The sequence below is a fragment of the Ambystoma mexicanum genome, chromosome 7q (assembly GCF_040938575.1).
Source record: "Ambystoma mexicanum isolate Mex_15411 chromosome 7q, UKY_AmexF1_1, whole genome shotgun sequence".
Taxonomy (NCBI): domain Eukaryota; kingdom Metazoa; phylum Chordata; class Amphibia; order Caudata; family Ambystomatidae; genus Ambystoma; species Ambystoma mexicanum.
The window spans coordinates 1,058,641,215-1,058,665,692 of record NC_090941.1 but is presented as its reverse complement, the minus strand read 5'-3'; the positions used below and the strand labels follow the sequence as shown (position 1 = coordinate 1,058,665,692).

Genomic DNA, 24,478 nt, shown 5'->3' with positions numbered 1-24,478 from the left:
TTTATTTGGAGTAGTTCGATTTTGGCTGTTAGTGCGTCTTGTATAGTGGTGCACCATTCCTTGCTGGGGATGGTTGGGTTTATGGCTGGAGTGGGGTTTTCCAATACTTTTAGAATGGCAAATAATTCCTTGGTATCTGAAGTAGCATTGCTGATCCTATTATTATACGCATTAGATTTGTAGGTAATAGTAGCTGTTTTATAGGTTTTGTTTATTTCTTGGTAGGCTTTTTCTGCCTCTGCAGTAGGATGCTTTCTGTAGGCATGTTCATACGCGCGTTTGGTTCTTCTGAGGGCGATAAGATTATCATTGAACCAGAAGCTAGATCGCTTGTCTGTGCGTTTAGCCTTGGTGGTGAGTGGTGCTATAGCATTAACGGTTGTAGTGAGGCAGTTGTGATATATGTCTGCTAGGAGACAGGGGTTGTCACTGGTGATCGAGGTAGAAGCTAGGATTTTTGAGAGAGGAGGCGTGAAGTTTTCTGGCGTGAGTTTGCGGGCGTTTCTAGTTTCATAGGTAATCATAGTTTTAGGTTTTTTTTGTGTGGGTTCGGAGGGATTGATTGTAAATACAATGTTATGGTGATCGGTCCAAATAAGAGGGGAGATGACCTCAATGGTTACGGGGGTATTAAGGGAGAGGATCCAATCAAGAGTCCTGCCTTTGATATGTGTGGGTGCATTAACTAGTTGGCTGAAACCCATGTCCTTCAGGGTGGAGTACAGTGATTCTGCTTTGGCATCTTGGCTGTCATTGAAACCTAGGTTAAGGTCGCCCAGGAAGATGTATTTCGAGCTGGGTTTTATTAGTGGAGCTAATAGCAACGGAATTTCAGTCTCTGGGTGGTTGTTGGGGCTAGGTGCTCTATAAATTACTATTAAATTAATAGTAGTTTTGGCATTTATGGGAAATTTTACGAGTAATGTTTCATACCCTTCAATACTTTCAATGGGACAAGATCTAAGCTGTAATTTAGTCTTGGCTATAATAGCAACACCGCCTCCTTGTGAGTGGGTCCTATCTGTTCTGAATATGGTGTAGTCGGATGGGATTGCCAGAGTTAGTAGTGGACCTGATGCTTGATGGAGCCAGGACTCTGTGACTACTAGTATGTCGAGCTGTGATTCCATAATGAGGTCGTGAACTTCTATAGCATGCGCCCCTAAGGAGCGGGCATTGATAAGGGCTCCTTTAAAGGTGGATAGTAATTTATTGGGGGTGTCCGGAGCTGGTTTGGGAGTAGTGTTGGGTTTCTGGCTAGGAGTATGGTTTTGATGAGGGGGAGGTACTCTGGGCCTAATTTGTTTGGGAGGTGTGTGTTCATATTTGACTGGGTTGGGGTGGTTGAAGGTACGAGACCTTAATCGGAAGTGTCTTGCTGCACCTGTCACGGGGTTAGAGAATTTTTCGGTATGGCTGTGGTGAGGTGACTCTGCTGTGGGCAATACATGTGAGATTGGATCAGGGCTGATAGCATGATGCTTGATGGTATTCAGATAGGTCCTAGGCGTGAGACTTGCGCTATTTGGGAATGGGGGAGTAGAGGGAAGGAACGGTGTAGGACATGGGATAGGGTGATGCCGGGGGCATGCCGGCTTGCTGAGACCGTTATTATGGGGCCAGTAGTAGTGGGCCAAGCAGGGTGTGTGGTTGGGGAGAATGCAGAACGGGAACATGATGAGGGGCAACCAAGTTTGCATATTGGGTTAGTGTCAGGGCAAGCTGCGACCATAAGGCACAGTGCTAATTCCTCAAAGTGGTCTGTATGCGACCAAAGGGCGCAATACGGCAGTCTAATGTGGTCTGTAGGCGACCACAGGCACAATACAGCAGTCTAGTAAGGCCTGTAGGCGACCAAAGGGCGCAATACGGCAGTCTAATGTGGTCTGTAGGCGACCAAAGGGCACAATACAGCAGTCTAGTATGGCCTGTAGGCGACCAAAGGGCACAATACAGCAGTCTAAAGTGGTCTGTAGGCGACCAAAGGGCACGATACAGCAATCTAATGTGGCCTGTAGGCGACCAAAGGGCACAATACAGCAGTCTAATGTGGTCTGTAGGCGACCAAAGGGCACAATAAGGCAGTCTAATGTGGACTGTAGGCGACCAGAGGGCACAATAAGGCAGTCTAATGTGGACTGTAGGCGACCAAAGGGCGCAATACGGCAGTCTAATGTGGTCAGTAGGCGACCAAAGGGCACAATACAGCAGTCTAGTATGGCCTGTAGGCGACCAAAGGGCACAATACAGCAGTCTAATGTGGTTTGTAGGCGACCAACGGGCACAATAAGTCAGTCTAATGTGGACTGTAGGCGACCAAAGGGCACAATAAGGCAGTCTAATGTGGACTGTAGGCGACCAAAGGGCGCAATACGGCAGTCTAATGTGGTCTGTAGGCGACCAAAGGGCACAATACAGCAGTCTAGTATGGCCTGTAGGCGACCAAAGGGCACAATACAGCAGTCTAATGTGGTCTGTAGGCGACCAAAGGGCACAATAAGGCAGTCTAATGTGGACTGTAGGCGACCAAGGGGCACGATACGGCAGTCTAATGTGGTCTGTATACGACCAAAGGGCACAATTGTAACGCTCACCTGATTCTCGCAGAGGCGCCGGTCTTGACTGGGCGACTACCGTATCTTCAAAGGAGATGTGTAGCACCCGGTTGGCTCTTTGGGCTGGACCTCTGTGCACTGTATGCCTGACGTGTAGAGTAAGATGTCTGCAGATAGAAAATATGGGGTTAATGAACTGGGGTTATTGGGGTGTCCCTATCTCTTTCCTCTTCTCCTCTCCTGTAGACCCCCAAAGGTTAACGCTCTCACCTTAGGTAAGTGAATGCCGAGCTCTCCATCTGCCTCGGAGCAGGGTGCTGTAACCAGTTTCTTCACTGGATAGGTAGCGCAGGCCTCTGGACTTCAGAGGACTGCTGTCCGTCGTTTACTGCACGAACGGTAAGTTTCGAGTCATTCAAATGTCTTTAAAGTCTTTAGTAATGATGTCTCTTGTTTTGCAGGGTGCCGGCAATGGCGGATGACGGGCTGAAGTGAGTTGAAGATGGAGCCCGTGTGATGAATAGAAGCGCCTGGAAGCACGTAAGTAAGCGCTTGTTGCCTGCTTCACTATGCGCTCTAACTGTCTTTTTATTTTGCAGGTACGAGTTCGGAGCGGCTGCAGGGTGCCGGAATACCCACTGGATTAGATGTGGAAAGGAGTCATGGCACGTGAGTATTAAAGTTCCCCAATGTCTTTAAACGCACCTTGTTTTGTCTTTCAGATGCGGGATGCAGCGCCGAAGAGTAGGTAAGCCTTTGCCTTTCAGATGCCGGAATGCTAACCTGTTCTTTCTTGTCTTTATAGGTGTTGCTGAAGACTGGATTCAGGATGGTAAGCCTTTGCCTTTCAGATGCCGGAATGCTAACCTGTTCTTTCTTGTCTTTATAGGTGTTGCTGAAGACTGGATTCAGGATGGTAAGCCTTTTTCCTTAGGCCCAGGACCGGATGCAGAAGACACGATGAGCGTTCTGCTGCAGAGGTTGCAGAATAACGCAAAGCAAGATTCATCCACCGGGTGTGGTTTAAATAGCCTCCTGTAGTGCTTAGGTGTCTCCTTCCACAGCCACGCCGAAGTAAGAAAAGAGTTCCTGGTAAGAAAAGAGTTCCTGCCTTCCAGAAGAGTTCCAGTGTTCTGAATCTAGGGAGTGGCTCCAGCCCCACCCAACAGGAAAAGTAGTTCCAAACAGAAGAGGATCAGAGGCTCAACTGGCAGGCAAGTAAGCAGCATGGTCTGCTGAAGGTAAGTCCACCCAAGCATTATGAGCCCGGCGCTTCCAGCGCTGGGACTGGGCATATTTATGAGCCTGGTGCCACTTGCGCCAGGACTGGGTCCAAAAGGTCCCAATTGGGACTGGTTGGCACTCGGAACCTGGGTTATGGATCTGCTTCCAAGGGAGTTGGGAAAACCCTGACCTTTTGGAAGCAGAGATCATGACAACAATACAGCAGTCTAATGTGGTCTGTAGGCGACCAGTATTAGAGACTGTGAGCACATTTCAGTAGAAGGGGTTAAAATTACAAACATACAGTAGTTTCTCCAGTGTTGGCATGTACTTACAGTACGTTTTCATTGTCCGAGTGGTAGTCTATCGGTTGGAGAAAAAATGTGCAGGGGGGGTGGCCACGCCGCGCTCCCATGCGCGTAACAGGCGCAGGAACAGGCCTTTGTATGGCCTTCGGACTGGCCGCCGGCGAATCCGCCTGCCGGCGGAACCAGCTGATGTAATCGAGGCTCAGCCTCGGTTTCGCGCCGCGCCGCGCCCGGCATGGGCAAGTCAGGCGCCGTATGGGACAGGGTCAGGCAGGCCCTGTCCGTGTTGCTCGCTAGGAGCCTGGATCCTCTGCTGGGCTGGGGGGGCTCCTGCCCTCACCCCTCGACGAAGGAAGATGGAATGGGGGGATCTGGGGCGCAGGAACAGGCCTTTGTATGGCCTTCGGACTGGCCGCCGGCGAATCCGCCTGCCGGCGGAACCAGCTGATGTAATCGAGGCTCAGCCTCGGTTTCGCGCCGCGCCCGGCATGGGCAAGTCAGGCGCCGTATGGGACAGGGTCAGGCAGGCCCTGTCCGTGTTGCTCGCTAGGAGCCTGGATCCTCTGCTGGGCTGGGGGGGCTCCTGCCCTCACCCCTCGACGAAGGAAGATGGAATGGTGTACTCCCATTACAATTGGCCAATGCATTTCAAACCTTTGACGGTCCTTCTTCAGAGCGTGGTCTCTTCTCCTTCTGCACACATCTAAGCACACACATGGAAGCACTGCAAATAGTACTGCAGTGGCGCCGATCACCAACCGCCTCCTACACACATCAAAGGACTGCAGCAGGGGTCTGCACGAGGACAAGGCTGGTGCAGTCTCCCATAGGGTACTGCATACAATCTTGCCTAACACTGGCTACATAATGAGGGATCTGGAACAGCATATTTTGAACAGTCTTGTTGGAGGGGAAGATGAGCCAGTCTTCTGTCTGAATTAGGGCCCCCAGAAACTGTTGGACTTGGCTTGGGACCAGTCTTGAGAATCCTAGATTAAACAGGAGATCTACTGTACATGTTCCGTACCGTACAAGTCTTCAGTTACGCCAGTCGTTGAGGTAAGGGTACATGGGGATGGACCGCCTGCGCAGGTGAGCCGCCGCTACGCTAGTACCTTTATAAACACCCTCTGGGCTGAGGCAATGCCGAAGGGGAGAACCGTGAACTGATAATGTGTGTCCTCTATCTTGAACCTGATTTACTTTCTGTGCGCTGTGCGCTGACAACATTAAAAATATGAAAGTATGCAGCTTTCATGTCTAATATTTATTTATTTATTTGCATTTTTAAAGTACTCACACAGCCCGGGGGCATCGCAGCGATGTTACAGGAATATGTCTCTTAGTTGCGTATTTATAACACGCTTAATACCCAGAGGTTTCTAAGCGCGGACCCGGGGATCGAACTTGTGTTGCTTTGTGTTGTCTTGTTTCTAAGGCGGGCACGTTGCCGCTGAGCTATCCTCCCGGGACATAGCCATGTAAACCCCCTGCTGCAGCAGTGGGGTTACCTCCTGAAGAGTTTTCATCCTGAATGTTTTTGGTTTAACATATTTGTTCACAGGACACTGATCTTAAACAGGCTGCATGGTTAGAATCTTTTTGGGTACAAGGAAGTATATTGACTAAATTCCCTTGTGTACCTGGAGATGAGGGGCGACTTCTAACACCCTCCCAACCCCATTGCCTGATGAGATGGGCCCTTGCCTAAACCATCAACTATAGTAAGGAATCTTGGGCAACAATGGACGGACAACACTCTCACTCTTGATACACAGATCAGAGCCATTGTCAGAAGCCGTTTCTCCCAGCTGTGCATGTTATGCCACATCTTACCATACTTAACATTCACCCACAGGGCCATGGCCATAATTTCTCTAAGACTATCCAAACTAGACTATGCAAACAAGCTATCTCTGATTCCTAAATTACCTAATGAGGAAACTACAAGAGTTAAAAATGCAGTGGCAAGACTACGTCTCAGAATAAAGCGATTTTAACATATTACGCCAGCATTACGTATTCTCCACTGGCTACCAATCAAAAAAAAGAGTACCTTTCAAAACCTTGTGCATCGTCAATCTTTCATACCACATAAGATGTTTCCTCCTTTAGAACCAAGTTTCAACACTACACTCCCCGCAGAACACATAGGTCCAGCAATACTGCACTTGTCCCCAACTTCAACAAGAAACAGCATGGATGATCCCCTTGTTCAGTTCTAGCCATAACTGTGGAACATCCTGCCCAAACATCTAGGCCTGGAAGTGAACCCCCTGAATTTCGGGAAACAGCTTTTATACCAAGCACTTTGAAAGAAATGAAGAAGAATAGTAACCGAGTAAATACTGTGCACCAGAAACCTCGGCTAATTTATGACAAGCAATTTGTGAAACATTTGGCACTACCATTTGTAGGAAACCAGTTTGATTCATGGATCTTTTGCTGCGTGATACTAGTCTGCACCTCAATCTCAGTGAAATATAGAACAACGAGCTATCCTCGCTCAACTAACTATGGACTACAAAAAATGTGGCATCCTTGCACATCCCCACACTCCTTCAGTCGACCTGCAGGTCTAACGTACTTAACAGAGTCAGGCCATCTACATCTTTTATCAACAATCATGCTGTCAATTTATGCATGCCACAATCTAGGCGGTGCCAATATGGCTAACCTGCTTGGTCGGTACCAACCACAAACAGAGATTTTCATACTGGCACACAGGTAACTAGTACTTCCAACATGCATCAATCAACAGCAAAGGTAGTGCATCTGCCTTCACGCTATCTGACTAAACCGCTCTGCCTTCCTTTCTTACAGAGCCATGTGCAGCAGGACAAACATTATTGGCAGTGCTATATAAGATCACTTTACAGTACATTACATTTTTCAGCAGATAGACAGCACATGGTTCAGGAACTGGGTTAGCCAGGGAGTCAGGAAAACTATATGTCTTTGTTTGGGCTAAGTGCCTATGTTCAACTCCCTCCTGACCTTCCATTATCCCTTCATCCTGTGGTCTCAAATTCCAGCCAGCTATCATCTGTGTTGGAAGGAGTGCAAGGCTCTAGGATGGAATAGATTTCTAGTATATTTGTCCGTGCTGATTCTATGGCAGATGCTAGTCTGACAACCCCAGAAGGTGCAGCAGCATTATGAACATATCCCACATGAGGGGCTATCTGGACAGCGTGTCGCCTGATATGATGTACTTGTTTTGTCCATCAGCACGCACCATCTTCCATTCCAAACTTGGTACAGATGAAGGCAGGGAAAATTGGATTGTTTTCAGAAATGCAAGATCTCTCAAATCGAAGCATCACTGGTAGGCACTAGCCATGTGGAGGGTACAAAATGTGCACTTGCCACTAGCCATTGACTAGTGATAATTGACTTTTGGCGAGCAAGAAATGGTGTGCTGTCTGCATGTATATAATTGAGGTGGAAAGTGAACCTTTTTATGGTTGGCTAGTAGGTTGCAACCTAAAATGTTGTACCCTGCATATGTTTCGCAATCCCAACTGTCTATGTACCCACCTATTCTCCTCAGCAACTACAATGCCTACAACAGAAAGGTTACAAATCTTACAACCCTCAGCCAACCAGATTTCGAATCTTGGTGCACAGAAAAGTGGCAAAAGAGGTTTATTTCCAACTGTGTTGTCTGTTGCCTTTCAACTAGCCAGAGCAAAACATTTGCCTACTCAGTGTAAGGAGCCCACTCATCCATTCCTCACTACCCAAAACTGTAAGTCGTAACCCAGTGAAAGAAGCCAACACATGTACAGATGCTCACAAAGCTGCGTGCCTGTTCACCCCTCTGCTCCTTGCTTTGGTACTGCATTGGAGTGGATTGGAAACCCTGGTTACTGGTTCATCAAGCTCAGCAGCTCACTACTGTTTCATGGATGCCTGGAATCGTATGAAAAGCCTCTAGCTGCCAGACAGACCAGCAAAGGAGCACTGAACTCCCCAAAGGAGCCATTAGCGCTGGGGAGTGAGAGGAAAAGATAGCCTGTATGGCTGGGAAGTACAGAAGTTCAGTCTTAGTTGAATTGAGCATGAGCAAGTGAGACGCCAGCCAATATTTGATGGCGGAGAGACAGTTTGACAATAGCTCTTTGGATAAGGAGTAAAACATGACGACCCGAGTGTCGTCAGCATAGAGATGACAGGAGAATGTGTAAGAGGAGATCAGCGTGTTAACAGCTGCAGTATATAGAATGAATAGAAATGAACCAAGGACAGACCCTTTGGGAAACTCCAACAGTAAGCGGGGGAGTAGGTGAGTGAGGAAGTAGGGCTGCTCCAGGACACCTGAAAGTGTCTGAGGACAAGGTATGAAGCGAACCAAACGAGGGCCTTATCTCTAAAGTATAAAATAGTAGATTAAAGTTTCATAGACTGGAAACTGAGGCTTGGTGAGATTCACTTGCCACAAGCCACCTAGCACATCAGATACTTTGCTTTAACCCAGTTGTGAGCCGCTTCCCCAGAAGAGTGAGAATGTTTGGTAAAGAATAGTCAATTGGACACTCTGGTTATCCAGCTTCAGTTAATAGATTGTATTCTGTTCATCATCTAGGACACAGAATCTGCAGTTCCCAGGGGGCGGCTGGCTCCTTGTGCTCTCCATCCTCTTCCCCGCTGCAGATCTCGCACCACCCCTTGCCCAAACACATTCATGCTCTGCAGCCTGCCCCCGCACTGTTGCAGTGCTGGCCGCTCAAGGGCAAATAGAATTTCTAATCCACATGATAGTACACAAAGCTGGCTAGAAAATGATGTCAATGTTATCCCATGCACACACCAGAACACAATTCATCAGGAGTAGAATTGATAAAAAAGAAAAGTGTCACAACATAAACTATCAAGGTTAAACAAAGAATCTTGGAGAAGGTGTGCCATAAAACTATTAATTAAAAACCAGACAAGAATAATTAGAAAAGAAGTGACGCGGGTGGGTTCATGAGAAAGAAAATGGCCACACCAATGACGGTAGTACCATCCCAGCCCTAATAGCACCATAGTACTTGGAGGAGGTCCTTTTCAAGTATGGATTACAAAAAGACTGGAGTGGGTCAATTCCATCATTCTGTAATCCCTACCCTAAACAAATAGATTACTGATGACCCGTCCCTTCTGTTTAATCCTCAGAAAATGTGTCCATTATTGCTAGGCAGATAAATAAAAAAACACCACCAGCCATGGGAGGGTGGAAGAGGCCCCTTAGAATTCCAGGAAGATCATCACAGGCCCATCAGGGAGAAACCCAAAGCATAATGCCCCATGGAGGTGCAATACCTAAGGCAAAGGGAGCCCAACATCCGTCACAGAGATTGGAAATCATCCACGATGAACACATGAATGCACTATATTAGTCACGTTATAGTGCAACATGTCTGTACATCCATGTTTCAAGATCTGTAGGTCTTAGCATCTCTGGAAAAGCATCTTGTGCAAGGGAACAAGAAAACAGATTGAAAAAAGGGGATGAGGCATAGTACATTTTTTCTTTTTTAAAGCTGATGTTATGACCTACTTGTCCCTTTTCTAAAAGACAGTGTAAAAAGACTTTACACTGATACAAACACATTCCAATGTCTTGGTACTAATCCAAAGATTTGGACCAGTAAGGGGTTGGGATGTGCAACAAACAAGTGGGATGGAATAGAATTAGCCTCATATGGTTTAACCACAAATGCCATCAAATTAGACATCAGGGACTGCTCCTTCGCATTTGGGTTGCTTTCTATTTAAGTCTTCATCAACAAGGGGCACAAAGATTCAGATTAAGGGTACACTTTTGTTCACCCCCGAATTACAATACTCAATAAGCACCAGGGCTCACAAAATCTACTGGCTCACTCACATTGGCAAAGAGATTTTATGAAGGGCGAGTGCCATTTGCATCGTACTTGACCTTGCTGTTGAGTATGGGAAACTTTGAAACTTGCTATTTCCTGCAAACAAATTTTGTTTGCAGTAAATGGCAAATATACGTTTCCCTGTGCGTGGCTGGCGGTTGATGGCAGCATTACACCAAATATGAAGTGTGTTTATGGTTACATGCACCATTTTACAGCAATCACTGGTAAATATTTTGTCACCCATCACGATGGGACCAGTGCATTTCTCTTAGATTGAGTATGTAAACTAATGAACTTGTCCTGCAGGTCTAGTGGGATTTTCAAGAATGTGCGAGGCCTGTGCAGTCCCACCAGTTAATACCAAGAGAATATCGAAAGAACTGCAACCCAAATCCAAAGTAAGCTTTGTAAAGGCTGGTGGGGGGTATCTGTTTTTCCGCTCTCTATATGGCAGAGCAGAGGCATGGAGCACCCCAGCCCAGGTTCCCTATTGTGGTAGCCATGGGCGAACAACTAAGGCTTAAGCTCACAGGAGGTGATGCGTGCCGGTTCTTAAGTACAGTGTAGCTCCCAAGCCCCCACAAAGAAATGTCCACACACTATGTTATGTGCTAAGACAGTTATGTATATAAAAATAAGGTTCAAGATATATACATCAATTAATAACACACTTTGTACTCCGGCAATTCCAATATGGCAAATATATACAATGTCTATGTGGTAGCACAATTAGCTATTGATTCCTTCAAAATGCATCAGCTGCTGCAGTTACAAATGGCATTTCAAATCATGCAGCAATGTATACCAGCATAGATCATAGGAAGGAAGGCAAGTTAGGTCAAACAATGGCAGAATGCTTTCTCCAGCTACCTAAATGCAGTTCTGAGTAAGGCTCCCCCCCGACCTGGGAAACCTGTAATAAAGAGTATTAGCAAGCGCAGTCCATTCATGTTTAGTCTTGTTTCCTGGTCAAAATGTTCAACCACCCCAATGGACGTGAGATAGAAGAGTTTCTTCGATGGTTCATAGACAGTGCCCTCGAGAGTGGACTCCCTTTAAAGCAAGAGCGTCAAGATTCCTCGGAGAAAATTGAACAGTAGCATCGAGACTGCAGCTTTGATCTTCGCTGTGCTCTTCGACGATCGATTGTGGAAGTCCTGCGAAGATGAGGCGTGCGGTCCACCTCGGTGCAAAGAGTTTGGTGCTGCAAAGAAGACTCAGTGATGGGTGTAGGCCGTAGCGGGCGTCGGGATATGCTTTGGTGGTCCTCTGGCCTGTCGGTGCTGCAGCCGTAGCACGTACCTCGGAATAGTTTTGGCAATCGGGACTCTACCACTGGCTGGACTTCGGATCTTCAGGTCATCAGTGTCCTCGGGACATCTGTCGGCGTCTGGTGGTGGGAAACCCACCAGCGGACTTTCCTCAGTAGCTGATGACCTTGACTTTCTCCAGTGGGACAAAGCGATCGACGGTGATGGCAACAGAGCGCTTAATTTAAATTTTCTTAGGCAAAGGTGGAGCATTGCAGCTCCGGTCGTCGAGCAGCACAGCGTCAAGCTGTCCCCACTTCTCAGCAACACGACTCGACTGGCTTCCAGCAGTGACGGAAATCCCCTGAACCCCAGTCGATGGCAATGAACTTAGATGGCCTTGATGTCCCGGCGCCTTGCTTCAAGATTCTCGGCAGACCCCTTCTCCGGTCGACAGCCTTTTGGGACAGGCTTCCAGGGTGCCTCGATGAAGGTCAGCTTTTGAACGATGTTCCCTCATAGCTCGGGGAGCAGTCTCCTAGCCAGGTCCTCTCTCAGATCAGTCCTCGAAAGACTCAACAGCGTTGAAGGAAATGCAGCAGCAATTCTTCCAGCTGGGCTTCAACGATAAGCAGCTTTAAGTTTTAACTTCAGCTTCTGAACAAATTGGGAAGTGAGAGGTCCCCAGATATACACATCTGTCCCTCATTCACTGTGGCTGAGCCAGGCTCAGTCAGCCAATCATACAGAAGGGCATTCATGCAGGAAGGCAGCCAATCAGGCTCACTTGCATTCAGGCTATACACTTCCACCCAGACACCCATAACAAGGAATGTGGATTGGAGCAAGCACCCAGCCTTTCAGCACAACACTGACGCATTCATGTCAGTTTCAGGCAGGGCGTCTCATTCACTATGTCACACACACAGAAACCAGACACCCATAACATAGAATACATATTGGTCACACACTCAATTCACCTAGGTCCCACCCCAAGTGTGTACCCACAACATACAGTCACAAGGAAGGCTTCAGCTAGTCTGGCCCAGACTTCCCCACAATACCATATATAGTTCTTCCACCCAACATCCAGTCAGGGGAAGGGACAGAGTCAGGGCTTCCCAGGACATTGGGAAAACAGGGTAACAGGAAATAGAAACCAGGAGGCCACAAAGGCCATCTTGCCTTCTATCAGGAATCCACTGATTCCTATGGCTGGGCCTGGGTATTCCAAAATGGAGGCTACTCAGAGCACCGGTTAAATTCAGCATGGAGCTGCCACCAGCCCTTACCCTGCTCTCTGGGAAACACAGAGGTGCCCAAAAACATACACTAGGCGTATAGGGTTGTACCCCCACCCATGGGTGTCTTAAGGGTATCCCAAGGGTCTTTGTTCACCACAACCAAAAAGAGGAAGAGCAGCACTGCCAGGAGCCCCAACTGGACTCCTGTGTAGAAAACAACACAGAACACACATAATAAGGGAGTACAGGACATGGACATAGGGGCCCTGTCCTCTAATGCTTTTCCAGCATTACAACCTTCAGGTTCACAATACAGAATCCATAGATTGACAGCAGGCACCTGCTACCATGCCTCCTCACATATGTAACAGCTGCTTGAGTAACTATTAGAAAATCGTCTTTGCAAACCATGAAAGTTGTGCTGGCAGAAACAGGAATGGGTTCGTTCTATGCCAGAAATTGACAAATGGTGCTTCCAAGAGGACTGGCATGCATAAACGTTGATACACTAACCATCAAATAATCTTAAAGCAAATGGACGATACGAAAAGGAGCTTGATAACATGGATTATCAATTGAATTAAATGTGGAAGTCAAAGAGTAAGAGCCCCATGATTTCCAGATCTTGTATATAAAGTAAAGAATTTGGATAAAAGACTGCTATTGAATATCTATAATCGGCTCAAGTCTCCCAATTTTTGTTATCTCTGGAGTATTTTGTAGATGTTTATGATTTGCACCTGTAAGAATGATATGCCTTTGTTTTAACAAAGTAAATAACTTCGAGGTATTTACTTTGTTGTAATTACTTCGAATTACTTTGTGGGGATATAATTGTGTAGATGTAATTAAGGGTTAGTGGCATGAGGGACCGGGAAGCGGTAGGGGGTAGGGATGAACGGTGGAATGAGGTTATGGGGAAAATGATGAGAAAGAAAAAAAACAATTTGAAGTAATTATAATTAAATTATGACAAAGTAATTTAATTTAAGATAATGTAGAACCGTAGGAATAAGTGCGAAGGAAGCTAAATCTTACTTTACAATTTTCATTGCCAGTTTGAGCCATCAACATCTAGAAGGACATCTTAGTTTGAAATACATATTCTTTTTTCCTTTGTTGAACACCACAAGAACTCCTGCCCAAGCAAACACTCACTAGGCCTACTGTGAGAACAGTTTTTCTGAAGTTCTACCAACTTCATAAAAAACAGTCAACTGAGACAGTACAAGACTCCACTCTTAGTATAAGGTTGTACCACTTGAGGTCATGGTAGCGTAGATAGAGCAGCCAGGATGATCTTAGGAGAGGGAGAGGGATGTAGGACAGTAAATAGAACCTGTGGTATACCAAGGATTCAATAGAAACACTAACAACCAGAGGTATAATACAAAATAAAGGTTTTTTTAAATACAATTAGGCCAAGTTAAGTCTTGGGGTAAGTACTGGTCAAAGTCATAAACACAGTATAAAAAAAAACACAAAACAATGCTTGAAGGTACACAGACTAAAGCATATAACCTTATTTGGAACACCTAACAGCAGTTCTTGGGAAGTGAAACCGTTTTAAACACATTCAGTATAGGACACACCTATTCTTGGGGAGTAAAACCAATGGTTACTTTCAGATTACATTCAGTAATACCAGGGTAGGAGACCCTAACAGTTGCACCAGGATGCCCTGCAAGAAATCACATAATGAGTCAACTGGACAATACACGCTTTGTGAATAGTGGAACACATATTCTAAGAATAGTAAAAACCTATAACTACTTTTGTGATAATACAAATTTATAATAGGTGAGTAAAACCTAAGGATGTAATATTCAATTATAGGTGCTTTTGAGATCAGTGAAACAAAGATTGAGATGAGCAGTAACTCTGGTAACATATTTTAGAATGGCCACAGCTAACTCAAGTTAAGTAAAATTCATATACTTTTTCAAGGAGCTATGAACAACGTGGGGCAGGTATACACCTTATAACTGTTTTTGTGTCTGTATAAAACAGAACAGGGAAAGCAAAACCCAGCGTTACTATTTATTTTATAGATGACTACAGGTTTTTCTAGGTAGGTAAAACCTAATGCAGACTTATTCTGGACAGGCTAAGAGCAAGTCAGGGGAAGCAATACCAAGATGAGAAACTTAAACACTAAGATTCTGAAAGAAATAGTTAAGTGAAGCCAACAGCATTACTTTTGGGGAAGAGGTACAACCAATTCACAGGTGAGTAAATTAACCGTATATCTACTTTTCAGAATGGCAGAACATTTCTAAGGTAAGTAAACTATCCTTCTATTTACTTTCCAGAAATGTTAGAACATACTTTCTTATAATGTGAAGACTGTTTGAATCCTCTAATGAGGTCTAAGTAAGCCTTTCCCAGTAGTAAAAGTGTTCAACAAATTGCAACCTATGAGAGGACAAGAAATGCCAAAGTCAATAGAAGTAGAAGGGTGCCTTTAGGGAGCCAGGACAGCCAAAGTCAAATGGAAACAGTCTATGGTTCTGATTCACTTCTTGAATAAAGTCTTTCACAAAGTCAGATACTCAGGAAAATCACTGGAGGCACACAAACTGTTAAGCCTGTGCAAGGGGAGTTGAGATCAACTCCAAAAGGTTAAGCAAGTACCCTTCTCAAGTGAGAAAGCACGACTTACAACACAAGTCCGCACAGTACCTCTGGTTTGAAGAAAGTGTTCCAGCTGGATTACTCCTTGGTACAGCCAAGCAGACCCATGTTCCTGTGCCTCAGTCATGGGGACAAGAGGGAGGCCACCTGGTGGACTCCTGCGGCAGTACTCCGGAAAGGACTTCGTCAGCTACGGATTTTGTAAGATTCAGCGGCTCTTTGTGGTTTCAGCGCCTTTCAAACAGCACTGATGAAGAACGAATATTGCCGTCAGATTCTTGTCGTTACAAAGGTCAAGCACTATGGTGAGGGGACTTGTCTGACTGGAATCGTGCCTATGGAGATTCAGCAGGATGCCCATGAAGTTTCAGCTAGATTCGGAAGACCGTGCACCGCACAATGGCCTGAGGTTGCAGGGTATTGGAGTATTGCAGCCCGCATAGTTGCAGCACGACGTGGGATGGCTACAAATTCAGGTCTTCTTGAGTCTAGTGGATGTCACCAGTCTCTGGGTCAGGGTCGTCGTTTTTGGAGTCCCCAGGTCGATTGGAAGGAAGGGCTGCAGCAGGTTTGGGTTACACAGCAGGCTCTCTGGTCACTGGAAATTGTCTCTGACACTTTTCCTTCCTCATCCTCTTCGTTTTTTGGTTGCAGTGGTCGACTTGTCTTCAGCTTCCAGGTTCACAGTATTTAACAGGAACTACAGCAAATCTTCTGCATTCCCTCCCTGCTTTTTACAACAAGGGGCGGTCTGGTTGTCCAATCAGGACTGCCAGCCCCCCACTTGGATTTGTCCCCATTCAGGCAAGGAGGAAGAAAGGGTTGTGGGGTTTTGGACTCCTCCCTTGCTTCCTGCCTTCACAGACAGACTGGAGCCTGGGTGTGGAGGCCATGGCACTCCTGCCGAAGATAAAAACCACACAATATAATTCCCACCCTGGATGTCCAGGGGAGGAAAATAAAAGGGAAAAAAGTACAAGGAACACTAACATGGCGAAAAAACAAGACTGGGGCCACTTTGGTAAAGTTAGCACCTATGGGTGCCTTAACTGGAGCTGTGCACACAGCCCACGGTAAAGGTGCACCAAATGAATAAAAGGTATCACTGCCACCAGCCATTAAAAGTATGTCCCTGTAACATAATTGTTACAGTTTTAGTGTGAAAGGGGATACATTGCATCTCCCCCAACCTTCAAATAAGGTGGGGTGTGTTGGTTTCAACAAATATGTAAAAGGGATCCAAAGATTCTTTCTACCCTTGGGAACTGTAGTTCTCACAAGGCTAGCCAGAGAAAGTTAAAAGGGGAGCCCAAAGGGCAACCCAGCAACAACAGGCAGTATGTGCCAAAAGTTGTCAAAGAGGATACACTTAAAACAGCACTATGGAGAGTTTAAAAAATGACACCTGTAAAAAGAGTAAAAGACTGAGGGTGGAAAAGGGTTCCCACTCACTGAGGTATGAGGAAAAATAATCCACCACTAAAGCAAAAAGGTCTGGGGTTGACACAGGTCAGGAAGATTTATCATTACTATGAAAATCTTACCCAACACCCACTGAGTTGGTGTATACATAGTGAAACAAAAACCCCAAAACAGTGATTAACAAGCAATACAAAGAAACCATTTTTACAATTATTTAAGTCTCAAACGTGATAGTCCAAAAAGAAAACTGTACCTTGTGAGCCTCCAGTATTTTCTATACACTCCTTCTTGGGAAAAGGGACAGCTGTTTGTGCCTACAATAAATAAATCAACAGTTATTGGGACAGAAAAAAACCTTTGTAAAACCGAGCAGGGAATGGTTGATGTCAGGTTCATTTCTTCACATCCCGGTCTCTCGCTTTAAGAGGAATTTGGGAGAAGGGCACTGCAGAAATAAATCAACTCACACAGAGTCTGGTTCCCAGAATTATGCGCAAATGTTGGTTGTTCTCTCTGCCTTTTATTCTTCAAAACTGCATACATAATTTATGACAAACTTAACCAAGAACAACCAAGGATGTGTACATATTTCATGGAGGAAATATGAAGAAATGTATAGCAAAGCCTAAAAAGAAGTCACAATGACTCAGTAGGACTCATGTTTGGGGATCCCATAACAAAACCCTATGTTTTGTGTGTGTGTAAAGTTGTCTCCATGGTCATGTCAATTCAGTTTTGCATTTGGGAACATTCATACTATGAATAAATATTTGATTAAAAAGTAATTTGTGCTGTGAGCTAAGGGACGGGTAAAGCACCTTCATGCATTGTTATAACTATTGCCATTGGGAAAAAAGGGCCAACTTTTACCAGACTACCACCACATCAGCCCTATATATTCATGTATACATATGTGTGATGCAAAACAGCACACCAGCAAGATTCTGTCAGGGTTGCTTCACCTTGTTACCCACCTCTGATGCCACCTGTGATGAATCTGATAGCATCATTGCACCTTTCCTGGCGGTGGCATCTCCCCATGTGGCAAGGGGACGGCAGCGGCGACCTGATCCTGACCCTGGGGGCGGCTATAAAAGAGAGGATCATATGCGGTAGGGTGTCATGACATCATCGGAAGAGACATGGTATCTCACTTTTCTTTTTGAGGAAACCACTGTCATTACCCATGCCTAATTGGCATTTTGTCTGTCATACCTCCCCCACCCACTTAGGAAAGGGACCGGAAACACTTTCACAGACCTTAAAATCTGACTTACTTTTCAAGAACACTGAAAGGATCTTTTCAGTCATGCATGCAAGATATCAGAAACAGACTATCATTATTTATTTATTTATATTTATATAGCGCGCAAGCAGCCCATGGGCATTGAGGCGCTGTTACTTCCATGAGCTTAGTTACAGGGGTACAGACGTGGTAGCAGTAAATGGCACATTGCATACAAACACAGACATAGGTATCATTACAGCTTATTTGATTACTCTAAAAATATTATGACTAAGAAGATGATCAGAGTAGTGAAGATTACTGGAAGCCAGGAGCAAATGCTGCGCTCTAGTTGTTGCAGGAACAAGTCTGATGCTGGGAGATTTAGACCGGCAGACCAGCTGACGACCAGACGCTGGCAGAGGAATACTGCTTCTCTCTGTGCTGACCTAGAGACTGGGGCTGTAGAGGTATCTGTGGTGCTACCCGGCTCGTAGACAAGGAAAAAGGGAGCAGATTGCAAACGGGAGTACGCTGCAAGAACGCCAGAAGCAAACAAAAGTCTTCTGGCAATTTGCAGGTACTTGAAGGCAGCCTGTAGGCCACCGAAGCCCAGAGGAGGCGAAAGGGAATGGAAACTTGAATGAACGCTACCGCCTAGCTGCAAGGGAATCAACATACGCCAGCAAGAACATGTGAGTCCACCCAATGGAAGAGAGGACACCAGTGCGAAACCAAACATGTATGAAGTATGTGTACATTTCCTAAAGAGGCAAAACAAAATAAGTGTAAAAGATCATCAAGTGTGTGAGTGTATACAGTAGCCTTGTAACAAAAGCACTTGCAGGGGAGAATACCAGGCAAATTAAAAGGTGCAAATATATGTATATATATGAGGAGATTGCAAGGGTGCATAGAGCCCACATGAGAAAAGTCCTGGCAGGAAAGCACACCAGGCATCATCGAGTTGAACAGTGCATAACATACTGTATCCAAGGAAGTTCTAATAAGGATACATCAGGACTAGCCAAAAGCTGCAGAAAGCATTAAAGAGGGGAGAAAACCTGGCAGGAGAGTGCACCAGGTATCCTGACAAAATACAGACTATCAGCCAAGTTGTTTTGTATACCAGTTGTGTTGTTGATCAAGAGAAACCTAAGGAACTGGCATTCTTGAATATAAAACAGAGTGAAGAGAAATCCAGGGGAAGGGAACCACCCTCTTGAAGAAGGATCTCCATCCTTCTGGAACTTTTGGTGTTGGAGTTACGCATTTCCTTTTTGAACATTTATACACCTTTCAAGGCCAAAGACATTACCCTTTTCACCTTAGAGTTAAGGGACAGAGAGGTATTTCCCAACCCCCTTTTATTTTAATAAAACCTTTTGGCCAAAACCATGAATCCCTTCTGTCCAAGTCTCATTCCTGGATACTCACACACCTAAAAGGTATCCAGGAAATGGAAGGGTGACGTCAGTGAGCCAACGATGTTTGTAGTTTGCTTAGAAAATACTATGTAAGGAAAGGTACAGCCGACCGCCAAGGTGTACATGCATGATAGAGCAATGGCTCCAACCCAGATAAAAGGACAAGTGGAATGTGTGGAAGTCTACCAAAAGTAGCAAGAGACGCAGAAGAGGGTGAGCAGTACAGATTATTGTGTTTCTCTGACATGCGAGAGGTTCACCTGAGAGTCCAAATGCTCGGATAACTATCAGCAGAACAAACCCAAGTGTATTGGGTTCAGGAAGAGGGGCTGTCATTGCAGCCAACCAGAGGCTGGCTGAGACAGGAGGGCAGATATAAGAATTGCTTGCCAGACCACCCTGGTCCTTCAAGGTCCCCCGGAAACCCCAGACTACAATAGACTAAATGAAAATTATTCCTGAAAAGCTTGCAAACACTATAGCTTCAAGGGGTGCGAAGGGGGCAATTGCCCCCAATACTGGCGGGACTGTTACTACCAGGGCCAGAGCTAGAAAATGCAAAACACTGTTTAAAAAAAAATATATATATAAAAAAAAAAAATAATTTAAAAAAAAAGGTACAATCCTTCAGGGTCTAGCCTGTCTCGAAGGAACCTAGTGCTGCAAGGCCCGTTTGGCATTTGTTTAGTTGGCGTGAGACACTATTCTTGATTTGAGCAATCTTGCAGATGTGTCTGGGCTGCCCACACACCTGGGTCGCAACGGTGGTTGAGTGAGAGGGATAAGAGCTTAGGGGCAGGTGCAACCTCATATCGCTCCGCGGCAATGACGTTTTAAATGATAGATTCTGTGACCTTGGATGGTTAGTACCACTGTGGCCCATACACCATACACCTATCGAGCGAGTATGACAGGGACCTGGCTTTGGTGAATAAAATATATCATTCAGGCATGGATGGGCACACATGGCCTCTGCCTCAATGATGACAAGACCGAATTACTAATACAGGGCTCAACATCTAACCTCAACAAACGAGGACAGAATTATACCTCCTTCACCATTGATGGCACTTCCATCAACATGACAAAGGTAGAAAAAAAAAATGTCCGCCCTCACTCTCAACAAACAAGTCAGCGCCTTGGCGTACTCTACCGCCTACACATGTAAGTTGATCAGAGCATGCAGACCATTCTTGTCGAAGCTTAGCTGTACTACCGTAGGCCATCACATTGCGCTACCTGGTGATGACTCCCGCTCCTCACCTCCCTGCCACCCAGTACAGCTTTATCCCTCCTCTTTGCCCCTCTATATCCCATTCCCCGCTGTAGATCTGTTCTGTTACCTCTGAGAAGCGCTCCGTTATGCATCTGTGCGGTTGTATACCTCTGTAAAGCGCTCCGTTGCTTCTCGAAGCTAGGTCCGCGCTCAGGAAATACCATAATAATAAAAGGATACATGCAAGTACCTAATATGAGCGCGCTAGCAACATTAATACCCAGAACCGATCTCAGGCTAACACTTTCCTTTCAGGCTGCATGTTTTTTATGTGTAGACCACCGGTCTCTAACGCGCTCAATTAGCCCTTCTGAATCACTTCACTGGTACATTGCTATGGTAAGTGAGGGTGATTGACTGGGTTCCCTTCGAGCTCAAGCACAACCAACATCTGCCTTTTGTAGATGTTAATTTTAAGGTGTTTGAGATTGCACCACGCCACAAATGTAGCCTTTCCTCATTTGATCTATCTATTTCAGGGAATATTTGCTGCCCATCAGTCAGGAAGGCTGACATTTGATCTGTGGTATTCCTCCCAGTTATAGTCACAGCCATCCCCCCCCAAAAGGGCCTGGGCAAGAAGACATATGTGTGGCATTTAATGATTTAACACAGCGCTACTGGGCAGCAGAAATTGTGTTCATGACTGCCTTTATACTGCATGATTATATGAGTCTCCCTGAATCATGAGTATCTTTCTTCTGCAGGCTGGTCCAGACGCACCATTTGCTAGGTGGATGCGAGGCTGTTTGCAGCCAAGTGGGCTAGCATCTTGGCATTTCTGTGCACAGTAAGCTAGCTATCCATCATGGGCCAGAATGGGTGTGCTGTCAAGAAGGCGAGCTTGGCAATTCGGGGTCATCAGAATGCTCATGCTGTAGGGGACATGGGAGCCATCTTCACACATTTCTGTGTCTCATGAGCATTGTTTCACATATAATTTTAAAACCAAGTTGTTTGCAAATTGATTCATTTTGGGACAAGAGAATGCTTTGTCTGCACTAACCTGTAGATACGTTTTTAGAACGTATTACTCATGATATATTGCGCAAGCATTTACGCATTTAAGGTAAAATACATTAACCAAGGAATCCCCTCAAAACTACCGACTTTGTCAATGCTTGTTGAAAACTGTAGCCTATCTTTATTGTCCGGCTTACATTGTTCATTGTCCCATTATAAGCTGCTCCTTGGATACCAGCCCCTGATTCAACCACTTACCTTTTATGTTATGCCTCTACTGCAGAGTTGTCCTTTGTTTCAGCCCTAGGATTCTTATCCTGGAGTTAATTCACATGTTCCAGATTAGTCAGAGCAGCAAATTTATTTTCACATGTAGTTCTAGTAGAATTTATAAATGGTAACTACTTCTGTCTCCTTTATGATCAAACTAAAAACTGATATCTGGTTGCCAATAATGGACTACTTTATATAAAGAGCCATGTGAACCGAATCCAAAACAACCAAACTACTACCCACACCCTCTACCCTTGGGAATTAGTCAGTCAATGCATAGACTGATATGGAATGATACATTTCTCTTCCACTGTCTTTTAACATGGGCCCCACATTGAAATCAATACAATACCAATGGTGCAGCTTCTGGTGAAAGAGGTAAAAAGGGGCCCACCTGGATGCTGCGCCTAGAGAATGGATTACACAAAATTGAAGGGATATGAAGAATGGTCCTATCATAGCCCACGTCCTTAGATGGTCAGGGTGTTGAACCTGCAGAATGATATCCTTATTTTCCAAAGGTGAGACTTAAGGGTGGAATGGGTAGGGAAGATTTAATGTGTGCAGCTTTCCATCCATTCGCATCAATGGAACCCCACCAATCGTTTACCATGATTTGGCCACTGTCCTAACTTTTGGGGTAAGTAAAGCCTTTTTGCATCACTTTCCTTGCTCCGTTCATCTCTTTTGGGGCACTGGCCTGCCCCTTAAGGCTACCATTGTAGTGGACCCTGTACCCTTTTGAGGGATGCCTAATTGTTTTTTTGTGGCACACATCACAGAATTGTACCAACATGTCTCCCTGACAATTACGACAGCCGAAAATGCAGACTTTTTTGTTTTGGACCCCCACTTACACCACATATATATGTGGGGGGGTATATAATATTAATACGGGGGGCTACAGGGGTCTCCTCCCGCATATGCTGTTATGTCTATGATGTGTCCAAGACAGGCTGGTGGCAGCAGATATTTCTATACTGTTTTTTTTCAGTTTTTTTATGTGTTCCTAAGGAGAAGCCTGCAGGAGAGGAGTGAAGCGTTGTTGCCCCACCCATTCCCTAATCATGTTTTTATTTTTTTCAAAGGACGTGAGAGATGGGGGAGAGCAGGAAAACTGGATGACAACATTCCTACTCTCCCTCATCCCATTTCCCAGTCTAAGTGAACTTCACAGTATGATCACTTAAGTAGGTGTGTCGGGGAGCAGGAATCCTAGAGATGTCCTTGTGGTCATCCTGACATGCTTACTCCCACAGCCTCGCCTATTTTCACATTTGATTTGGGAAGGGTAGCTGGGGCGAAGATGTGAATGGATACTGGAACTCCAAGTGCTGCACCCATTTCACTGGCCTTGATGACTAACAGCAATCCTAAGTGGGGGTGCGGGCATGAGGAGCACTTCATGGGCCGAGGAAACGCGCAGGACAGAGCAGGTATGCTGTGACCATCTCCCTCCATCGCCCTGCATTTAACAAGCGAGGCACATGGTGGTTCTACTCTCCCTCTGCATTCAACAGCATTGTATACTATGCAGTCTTTGCGTGTCGACTAGCAATGCACCACCTCGTCAGATGCCATGTCGAAGGATATACACAGACTGCAATGCTGCACTTAGCACAGTAAATCTACTCTGTCTCTCTAGTATGCATTAACAATGGTGGCATATTGGTAGCTTGTGCCACACCCTTTTATTTTTGGTTGCATTCACGACAATTTCAGCTGCAGTCAGACACCATAGGAACATAGGAAATCTTTAGAAAAGCATTCCGCAATTTGTTCCCTTTTAGAATAATGTACTGCCTTCATGAGTGGCATTTTTGGGAATGAGAAAGAAATAATTACCTGCTCCGTGTGAACGCTCTGATGTTTGAGGAGCTCTGACCTCCAGCGGAACCCTTTCCCACAAGCGGGGCAGTGAAACGCCCGCTCCCCTGTGTGGATCTTCTGGTGCGTGGTCAGGTGCTGCCGCTGGATGAAGGTCTTGCCGCACTGGGCGCACTGATAGGGCCGCTCCCCAGTGTGAATCCGCTCGTGGATGAGTAGCGAGGTGTGGCGCCGAAAGCTTTTCCCACACACATTGCAGATATAGGAGCGCTCCCCGGTGTGGACCCTCTGATGTGCCCTTAGTGTCCTCTTGTTGAGAAAGTTTTTCCCACAGTCAGCACAGGTCTGCGCCTTTTCACCCTTGAGTTGTTTGTGACGGCGAAGAAATTTAGTTCGTTTACTAAAGGTTCGCAACTCTGGGCCTTTTCCCGAATCCTTTTCATTCGCGAGTCTGGACCTTGTCGCCCTTTTTCCTGGAAAGTAAATAAAACAAGCCATAAAAATATGAAAATGCAGCTCATCTGTCCAACCTTCTAACCTATAAATAATCATGTACACACACAGATGGTATCTTAACAATCAATATAGATATTGATACCCAATTATGCCATATAAAACTCATGGCCATCTGAAGTGTAAATTTAAACTTCTAAATAAAGCTAGGTAAATGTTTTCATATTCCAATAAGTATAATTGCCAAATATGAATCCATAAAGATTTATAAATCCTATCAAAAATTGCACACTTCCTCACTTTTCCGTAAAGAAAACCACTTGGATAGCTATCGGTAAATGCCTTTTCAGTGTCATAACTAGGCATGCTACTTTTTTCAAAAATTTATCTGGGAATGAATTGTACAGTAAGTAATTTAATTTTTCTGGTAACTCGGCAGATACAAGGGGCTGGCATCAAATTTGGGATAACTGTGCTTTAGGCATCAATTTGCATTTCTTCCTCACGTGCATTTCTGCTGAGTG

At 45.4% G+C, this 24,478-nt stretch overlaps 1 protein-coding gene across 6 annotated transcripts in view; it reads right to left on the bottom strand.

Moving 5' to 3' along the window:
- LOC138528604 (zinc finger protein 585A-like) overlaps positions 1–24,478 on the bottom strand; it is a 512,079-nt gene that overhangs the window by 150,632 nt on the left and 336,969 nt on the right. For 4 of the 6 annotated variants that reach the window (XM_069640389.1, XM_069640392.1, XM_069640390.1 and 1 more), the window contains exons 8-10: positions 23,520–23,974; positions 17,485–17,598; positions 16,764–16,824 (exon numbers count right to left, since the gene is read on the bottom strand). In XM_069640389.1, coding sequence (XP_069496490.1) covers positions 16,764–16,824; positions 17,485–17,598; positions 23,520–23,974 — 630 coding nt within the window. The remainder of the gene's footprint in view (positions 1–16,763; positions 16,825–17,484; positions 17,599–23,519; positions 23,975–24,478) is intronic. The other 2 variants (XM_069640393.1, XM_069640394.1) reach the window with 1 other exon arrangement.